General features: G+C 43.4%; 2 protein-coding genes across 2 annotated transcripts; both read right to left on the reverse strand.

The window, feature by feature from the left end:
* Positions 1–560: 560 nt before the first annotated feature.
* LOC124874298 lies at positions 561–2,860 on the reverse strand. Its single transcript, XM_047375606.1, has 2 exons — positions 2,093–2,860; positions 561–1,958 (listed from the first exon to the last, which is right to left on the reverse strand). The coding sequence occupies exons 1-2, from the start codon at positions 2,651–2,653 to the stop codon at positions 894–896; spliced, it is 1,626 nt and encodes a 541-aa protein (XP_047231562.1). The 5' UTR covers positions 2,654–2,860; the 3' UTR covers positions 561–893.
* On the reverse strand, positions 2,574–5,184 carry LOC124874299. The gene is made up of 5 exons (XM_047375607.1): positions 4,797–5,184; positions 4,388–4,715; positions 3,469–4,264; positions 3,196–3,376; positions 2,574–2,709 (listed from the first exon to the last, which is right to left on the reverse strand). The coding sequence occupies exons 1-4, from the start codon at positions 5,171–5,173 to the stop codon at positions 3,282–3,284; spliced, it is 1,596 nt and encodes a 531-aa protein (XP_047231563.1). The 5' UTR covers positions 5,174–5,184; the 3' UTR covers positions 2,574–2,709; positions 3,196–3,281.
* Positions 5,185–9,296: the final 4,112 nt, after the last annotated feature.

Genomic DNA, 9,296 nt, shown 5'->3' on the forward strand with positions numbered 1-9,296 from the left:
ACCTCTGGCCGTCACTCAATGAACCTTTGGGAAGTTCTTTCAAGACTCTTTGGAAAACCATTCAGGTGATCACCTCATGAAGCTCATGGAGAGAATGCTAAGAGAGCAAAGCAGAAATCAAAGCAAAGGGAGGCTATTTTGTAAAAATCTAAACTATAAAAATGTTTAAAGTTATTTTACACTTTGTTCACTACATAATTCCATGTGTTTATTCACAGGTTTGTTGTGTCTGGTGAGAATCTACAATTTAAATAGTTATGAGAATAAAGATACCCATTAAAACCTTTGACCGGTAGTGTACGTGTGTGTTTATATGTATTATTACATTTTAGCGAGTGTTATAGGGACTTTGAAAACGTTTTTGCTTGTCACAACCTGCAATTATATATTATATCAATAAATCTACTGATTCCTAATTAAGGAAAATCATTTAGTCTTATGTCACAATGTAATACTTTCTTATCAATTTCAAGTTATTTTACATTACTTTCATAATGATCACAAAAAAATCATTTTGAACACACTGTTTAATGTACACTGTCATTCAGTACAAAGAAAAACGTTTTTTCTTTCAGAAAATAAATGGAAATATAAGACTTTTTTGTTTTTCAATAAACACTGTTAAATATTAAAACTCTACATTTCTTCCAAAATATTTTTGAGCTGTTCAATGTCACTGTGCACAATAAAAAATGTTGCTTTCACAAAGACAATTGTCAATATAAAAACAATAAAAAAGGATCACTATTTATATAAAAAAATCAAGCAAAGGATAAGGTTGGAAATAACATAATACTAATAACAGGTTCACCACTGAGCATGAACTAACAACAGAAGTAACAATAAAACCGATCAAAAAAGTGAAACACCTTATTACAAACTCCTTATTTTAGTTACTTTCTCATCTCCTCCAACCACTGTTCCTTTGTAAGGACCTCAGACTGTGGGCAGTAGACCCTCCCTCGGTAGTGGCTATGCCCAGTCTCAGCTGTACGGAAGAGGCCAAATTTTTTGCAGGTGTTAGCCTGCACAGTTCTTTTATATGGCCTCTTTGTTGGAGGTTGCTGGTGGTGGGTTCCCTGGATCTCTGCAGGTGGGACCATCTGATATAGAACCACAGGTTGTCCTGCCTGTGCGAGGGCCTGGTGAGGGATCCCAGGAGCTGAGGGTGCCCAGGCTGCTGGAGCCGGAAAAACAGCTGGTGCCACCAGAAGGGGGGACGGCCTTTTTGTGGCACCTTTTGGCTGGATGGCACTTGGTGCCTGCCTTTGTTTTGCCTGGCCAGCTGTACACTCTGGCAGCTGGTATTGATGTTCATACTGAGCTGGCACAGGAACAGAAGGCAGCACTCTTGCATCCATTAGTGGTTCTTCAGACACAGGTAAATTTGGAGGTACAGCAGTTCCCTGAAGCAGCACAGACAGCTCCTGCTTCTTCTGCCTGCCATTGTGCCACTGAATCAGGGTGTTCTGGTTCACCTCCACCAGCTGTATCTCTGTTCCCTGCATAACACGGGCATTACCTACCACCAGATCCCTGATTTTACGATAGTCCCTCAAAATTAAGGACCACCGTGATTCTGCCCCCTTGCCTTTCCTTTTCGGGGCTGAGTGCAGACCACAAAGCCGAATAAAAATGGTCTCCACCAACCTACAGCAGTCAGGCCACTGTGCAGGAGCGCTGCTGGCACCTAGCACGCAGCGCGTTGTGCTCTCCACACCAGGAGTTTTTGAAGGCTTCTTTGGTGTACGAAAGCGTCCACTCAAAAGTCTGTCCTGGTGTCGTGCTGCATAAACAACCCGCTGCTTGTCCCTGTCATCCAGCCTCTGCCAGAGTTCTGTGATGCAGTCTGCTTGTAGGTTGGTGAGACAGAGAGAGGTCTGCTCCCGAAGCCCCACCAAGTACTCAGCAAGCCTGTCCACATGCTGGTATCCCGGCACATTCTGGTCATCAACAGCCTGTGAATATTATTAAGCACAAAACAGAAAATTACTATTTAAAACCTTAAAAACCAACGAACTGATGTTTTGGATGTAATGAAATACGTGAACATGCATGATGTACACAACAGTAGCAAATTGCTGTTACTCACCAATGTTTCATTTGAGGTATCTCCAGCCTCAGACAGCATGGAGGAAGTGCTGGGAGCCACTGTGGAAGAGCTGCTGGGAGCCACCGTGGAAGAGCTGCTGGGAGCCACTGTGGAAGAGCTGCTGGGAGCCACTGTGGAAGAGCTGCTGGGAGCCACTGTGGAAGAGCTGCTGGGAACCACCGTGGAAGAGCTGCTGGGAGCCACCGTGGAAGAGCTGCTGGGAGCCACCGTGGAAGAGCTGCTGGGAGCCACTGTGGAAGAGCTGCTGGGAGCCACTGTGGAAGAGCTGCTGGGAACCACTGTGGAAGAGCTGCTGGGAGCCACCGTGGAAGAGCTGCTGGGAGCCACTGTGGAAGAGCTGCTGGGAGCCACTGTGGAAGAGCTGCTGGGAGCCACTGTGGAAGAGCTGCTGGGAGCCACTGTGGAAGAGCTGCCGGAAGAAACCTCCATATCCAGCACTGTGGGGTCAGCTGAAAGTTCTGAGAAGCCCTCATCTTCCTCATCGACCAGCGCATCATGCTCTTCTACCAAGCGAGCGGTGTCCTCTGAGTCCGGGTTCATGTCCTGCAGTGCCTGACCAGTCTGCCGGAACAGGTACTGCAGTCCGATGAGCTCGCCTGAGACAAAATAAAATACATAAGGAACAATGCAGACTGGAAAATGTAAAACCAAATCAGCTGTATAAAACACATACAAATTAATTAAATTGCTCAGTTATGTGTCCACTATAAAAAGTTATTTCATATAGAGCACAAAGATAAGGCTGAATCCTTTAACAACAAATATTTTTAGTCCTATTTTGAAGCAGCATTTTTATTTTCTTATGTATAATGTGCTTAAGTTGACTGCTGCTTTTAGCTAAAGCACAAATCCTCCCCTTGTCATGTTATGTTGTTTGCTTTATGTCCAGTTGGCACATATGTATATACTTCTAAAACAAAATGAACCACAGCAAATAAAAAAACATACCCAGTAACCAAATTGAATTTTGTTATTATGTATATACATTTTTATCATGACATAGTATAGCATAAGAGTTGTCAGAGACATCAGATGCTGCCTCGTACGTTTCTTTGGCCTGGTAATGCTGATGTCATTCTTACCTGTGTAACGTGCGGGTGGACAGAACTCGGGTGCTAGCTTTCTGCCAAACAGCTTCTCGTAGTTGTTGTTGACAGAATGCAGCAAATCACCCGTGTAGCAGCACAGAGGAGACGTCCTGGTTCCACCTATGCAGCCCTTCCAACAGGTAAACCTGAAAATTTAGGCTGTTGGCACTGCTCCCTAGAAGCAAACACAACACATGAACCACATCAAATACACAACCACCAATCAATGACAAGACACATCTTGGTTTTAATAATCTCAACACCAACCTGGTATGAAGCGGTTGAGGTGGAGATGAAAAGACTCCAAGGAAGTTGAGCCTCGGGCACACCTAAACACCGGCAGCCGCACACCTCCCTTGGTCAGCTCCCCGGTTTTAGTGTAGAGAGCAACACCCAGTGGATCTTGGATGCACTTCACATGCCTCCTCTGCACCCGCCAGATGTGCTCCATCCTCTCCTGATCAAACAGAGGAACACCAAGGGAGTCGTTGCCACGGGACCCCATGAGCACATCAAACAGCTCCTCCAACAGCTTGACTGTGGTAGTCACTCCTCGTGTCCTCCGTCGGCAGTGGAGAGCTAACTCCTCCCTGGTCAGATGCCTGTCCACATCTGCGGAAGACAGTCCCTGGGCCTGAAGCTGCTGGGCCTTGGCTTCACGCAGCAGTGCTAAATCAGCTGCATCCCATTCAAAAATGCACGCTGACATGCGTGACATATAAAGTGGGTACAGCTGATGGGCATCGGTGGTGCATCCGAGGGCAAGCCGCCGCATGAAGTGCCAAATATCCAGCCTTACCAGAAGCTGTGGCCACCCGCTGAATCTGGCCTGCAGCTTAGTGGTCTCTGTTGCCTCAGCACAGCATCCGCAGTCCACATACAGAGCAACAGGGAGATCTACACCGGCCTTCTTGTACCTCTTCACCAGGTCACTTGCCATCCTGTCTAAACCAGCTCCCTCCTGAGCAGTCAGGACACTGATTAAAATCTGGCCATGCTCGTTTCCCACGGAGGTGAGCCAGAGAGCCGTTCTCTTTGCTGTCCCAGCAAGCTTCTTTGTGATCTGAAGCACAAGACATGAACAGAGACAAACACATTATGGTTGAGAAATGTTGAAATGATAAATACCTTAAATGAAAACAGGGGTTTATAGTAGCCTATTTTGCAGAAAATAAGATTGTTCAACCTTTTTTGTGGAGTCCATCTTAAGAATGGAGCCATATGTTGAGGTTATGTGGGCCTTGATGTCCTCCAGCCTTGCCAAAATGTCCTGGCTGTACACAGACAGGAGCCACTTGCAACTCGGCACAACGTCAAGCTGTGGAGGCTCAGGGAACGTTACAGGCAGCAGTGCAGGGCCCTGGAGGAAGCCCATACACTCTGTGGTGTACCGTGACACCCGTTGCAGCCACTCCTCTGTGTGGTTCTCCCTCAGCTGTTTCAACACCCGCGTGGGACTGTTGCCCAGGCCCCTCTCCCGCAGAAGTCGAATCACCCGCACGTCACAGGCATACCTTGTTCACAGATAAATACATCAGTCAGAATGTACAGCATTCATTTGGAGATGGAAAAAGAAAAGAAGACTCACTACTCACTTTTGAGTCATGATGACCCGAAATTCTGACCTGTGAGCCAAGTCCAGCTGTTGGAGGACAGCTTGGCTCCAGGACACGTGTGAGGCTTTACACTTGGCACAAGTCAGTGTCTCAGTGACCATGGTGTAAATCCGGTCAACATCCAGGACCCGCCGTGCCCTTTTGTGAAGCCCTGCCCCAGTCAACTGAGTCCCACCACAAGAAGGATTGGGGCAGACCACCTTAACCTTCCACAACTTGTATGGCATCCACATGAGTAGTGGATGGGCGAAGAAGCGGTCTGGCGAAGGTGCCTGGTGGTAGAGGGGACTCGGCTGAGGTGGGTAGTACCACAGCCTCAGGTTGTCCTGGAGCTCCGCTTTGCCCTTTGCCCCCATCCTAAACAAGGTTTTTGTTATCAACCTATGGTCTTCGGGTGGAATGCCCTCCGCCCATAAACGGGGCAGCTGAGGAGATGCAGCAAAAAATGAAAAGAAACTATGTATAATCATACTTTGCTATTAAAAAAATGAAAAAAATAAACACCGGTGCTGGATCACTTACCAACACAGGAGACACCACTGGTATCTCAGGTGTGACGGCTGGTGGCTCTGTTTGGAGGGCTACAGCCTGTGGGAAGTTTCATTATCAGATATTTAATTCTGTACAAGAACACTTTAATGTTGTACACATAATGAAGTGTAGAACTACAGAAGCTCTAGCTGAAAAGGTAATCACTCACTGAGATGGCAGTGCTGACTGGAGAACCCGGGATCTCCTGGCTTTCTGTGACTTGTTCCTGTAAAATAGAGCAATAGAGCATTAAGTAACTTGTATAAACAATCCACTTTTATACAGTTGACTTTTGATTGCTATATACCTGAGTCATGTTCCTGGGCCTGGCCCTGGCTAGATTTGGCTTTGCAGCTGCAAGATGTGCACCACTAAATCTTGGCTTGATAAACTGAAAGACAATAATCAAAGGAATGTATAATGAGAAGCCATTCACTGAAAACAAATACTCATAGTTTAGTTGTTTATGCTCATAATTGTACAAGTACCATGGACAAGTTCAGTGGTGGTTTCCGCTTGTGGCTTTCAGCTCCCTGGACTTGTCCTAGTGCAGGACCTGCAGGGGACGTCTGCCGTGTAGGAGCAGCGTGGGTAGGACCTGCAGTGGACGTCTGCCGTGTAGTAGCAGCGTGGGCAGGACCTGCAGTGGACGTCTGCCGTGTAGTAGCAGCGTGGGCAGGACCTGCAGCTGAAGCCTCCGGGCTTGTAGAAGATGGCTGCTGTTTCATGACAAAGTAGATATTATTAGTCACCTTTTGAGGGGATATTTGTACTATACAACAAACCTACTGTCAGACCAACCTTCTGGATGTGGAATCCACACAAACATCTCCCGACACCACCAAACAAGGACTTCTGCCCATGCTGCATCATGGGACATTTCTCAATCTAAAAACAGTTGGAGATGTAAGTCAATCAGTTGCCGTGTGTGGTTACAGAAATCACACTTGAATTTCGTACTTATTCCATCTTTATTAATGCGTCTAAACCCGATTTATGCTGTTACACTTGGTACCAAATGAACTGTGAAAGTAAAAACCTATTAAATAGAAACATACCCTTTGATACAGCTCGTACCACTTCTTCTGTCTGGGTGCTGGCCTGTTGCCCTCATCTGCTGGCCATGACCCTGTGGCGGCGAAGCTTCTCAGCCGTGCCATCCAGATAGTGTCTGGCATTGCCTTGTGGGATTTTGATGCCTTATGTGGAGGTGATTTTAAAAACAAATGGTAACACCACAAGAGCTTATCAAACTCTCAAGAAACCAAACCAAAAAAAAAATCTTGACAGTATTATTAGGCACTTTACTATATGTCCAGTGCTTTGGTCAGTGGTTAATGTTTTTAAGTTCTTCATAAATAAAGTTTGGTTGAAATGGCTACTGGCTGACTAAGAACTACAACATAATTACAGTGGCTTTTAATAGTATTCATACCTCTTGAACTTTTCCACATATTTTATTACAACCACAAGCATAAATATATTTTATTGTAATTTTATGTGAAAGACCAACACAAAATGGTATACAATTGTGATGTGCAATGAAAATTATTCATGATTTCTCCTTTCTTTCTTTTAAGAAATACAAAACGTTATAACGTTTTTTATTTTTGAAATTATAAGCCAGTCAGTGCTATGTGCTTACGCCGTAACACCGGCGTAACAGTCCGCTAAAAACGTATCTTATAATCATGCTAATCTCACACAACATTCTCATGAAGTTGTAGATACTTACCATATAGCTAAAAAGACAAATTTGTCTTGTCAACGTCGACTCGATCTGTTATTAACAACAAACTTTGCTCTCGAACTACCGCGGATGGATTTCTGAAACGGGGTCCCGCGCCCCTACGCAAAGTTCAGAACTACGTTTGCCTTTCAACATTTCTCAAACGCGATTGGCTGTTCGTTTCAACATTTTCAACATTTCTCAAACGCGATTGGCTGTTCGTTTCAACATTTTCAACATTTCTCAAACGCGATTGGCTGTTTGTTTCAACATTTTCAACATTTCCCCGGACCATTCTTCGGCGCCTGGCGTTCTCTTGTCCCATCCCAATCCCAGGCCAGCATAACGAAAAAAATCCTGTCCCGTCCCACTCCTGGTAAATTGACTCCCATTCCCGTCCCGCTCCCATTCAGAACGACTCCCACTCCTGTGACTCTCCCATTTTTGTTTTCTTCATTTAGTCTTTTGGCAATTTCTTTCTTTGAAGGACCAGTTAGGTCCCTGTTTTTAGCTGTAGTAAAGGCCAGTTAAAGTAAAAAGAATTATAATGAAGAAATAATAAAATATCAAACAAGGAAACAGACCATGCCTATCTTAGTTGAATAAACAAAATGTACATAGTTGTATTTTACTCATTTATTAAGTGATCGTTTCCTTTGAACAATGACATCACTTTTATGTTTCAAGTTGCTGAAAAGAAAGAAAAATGCACCTAGTAAGAGAACTGTACTTGTTGAACAAAAGGACAAAAAGGTATTACCTTCACAATTTAGAAACTGTACCTCAATGGTTCACAGCCCTGGTCCTCAGGGACCCCTTCCCTTCAAGTTTTAGATGTGTGTCTGCTCCAGAACACCTGATTTAAATTCTGACATGACCTCCTATACAGGCATCAAGAATGGAGGGTCAAACTGGACAAAATTAATACAATAAAATCATCATTAAATAAATAAATGTTGTGAATGTCCCATAAGTGAAGTAAATGTACACATGAAAGAAATGTGACATTAAATTAAAGGTACCATTTATTTATTTAATACATCATTAGAAACAATAAATGTACCATTATATCATGAAATGGAATATTATGCAATTAAATGTGCCACTGAATAATTAAGTATAATTTTAAAGACGACATGACGTAATTAGTTGTACACTTAATATGTAATGATGTATTAAATAAATTGTACATTTAATGGTACATTCAATTTTTTTCTATTTCACAACATATTTATTTAATATCTTCCCTTGATGAAGCCTTTCTACGAGGTCCGCGATGGGACATGGGGAATTTTTTCTCTTTTGTGTCCCCACACAATAGTCTTTGCGTTATTTCGCAATACTTTGTGGGATAGTTTCCAAACCAGATAACTGCAAAATTGAAACAAACACTACACCCGTTTTGAGATTTATTGAGTTTTATTTTGAAATCAGCATTAAATAAAATTATCTTCAATCAGACTAAAAGACAGTTTTTATCCACAAGCTGTCAAACAAACTACTGAACTCTGGACCATAAAACTGCACGAAACCACATCTGTGACACTTTATTTCCTTATAACTGCTGCATGATGTGTACTTTTTTTTTGTACGCCATTAGTGTTTTTGTTTTTATCGTGATTTGAACGGTTCTTCTTATCCTAAGCATTTTATCGCATTGTTTACTGCGTGTTAACCTGCATATGACAAATAAACCATATCAATCACATATCAGTGTTTGTTTTATGAGCAGTTTATCATCTGTGCTGTTGTTCCAAAATGCCGAACGCAAAAGTATTGCGTGGGGACGCAGAAGAAATACATTTCCCCATGTCCCCTCACGGGCTTCCGTACCTTACCTCTTAAAATCTTTAGAGCACATGCAGCAATTTTGTTGGTCAGATGAGACTTGACACATGTTGGTACTTTTGGTTTGATGAATGAAGAGATGCAGAGCTGATTTAATCCAGAATCTGTTTTACAAGTGTCCCTTAATCACTGGTGAACTTGATTACGACTAATCACGTTTTACAAGCAGCAGACTGTGTGTTAACACCGCTACATTCAACTCTCCTGAAGTTCGGTAATATTTGCGACTTTTCTGTCAGCTCTATGAGTTTAATAGATAAGTCCTTACTTCTGACTTTACGTTACAAATCCAATTTTACCACGTCCAGTTCTCCACCTGCGTTTGCTCCCTCCATTCTGAACGCAGGTGGAAAACACCGAGCAGAAGCACT

The sequence above is a fragment of the Girardinichthys multiradiatus genome, chromosome 9 (genome assembly GCF_021462225.1).
Source record: "Girardinichthys multiradiatus isolate DD_20200921_A chromosome 9, DD_fGirMul_XY1, whole genome shotgun sequence".
Taxonomy (NCBI): domain Eukaryota; kingdom Metazoa; phylum Chordata; class Actinopteri; order Cyprinodontiformes; family Goodeidae; genus Girardinichthys; species Girardinichthys multiradiatus.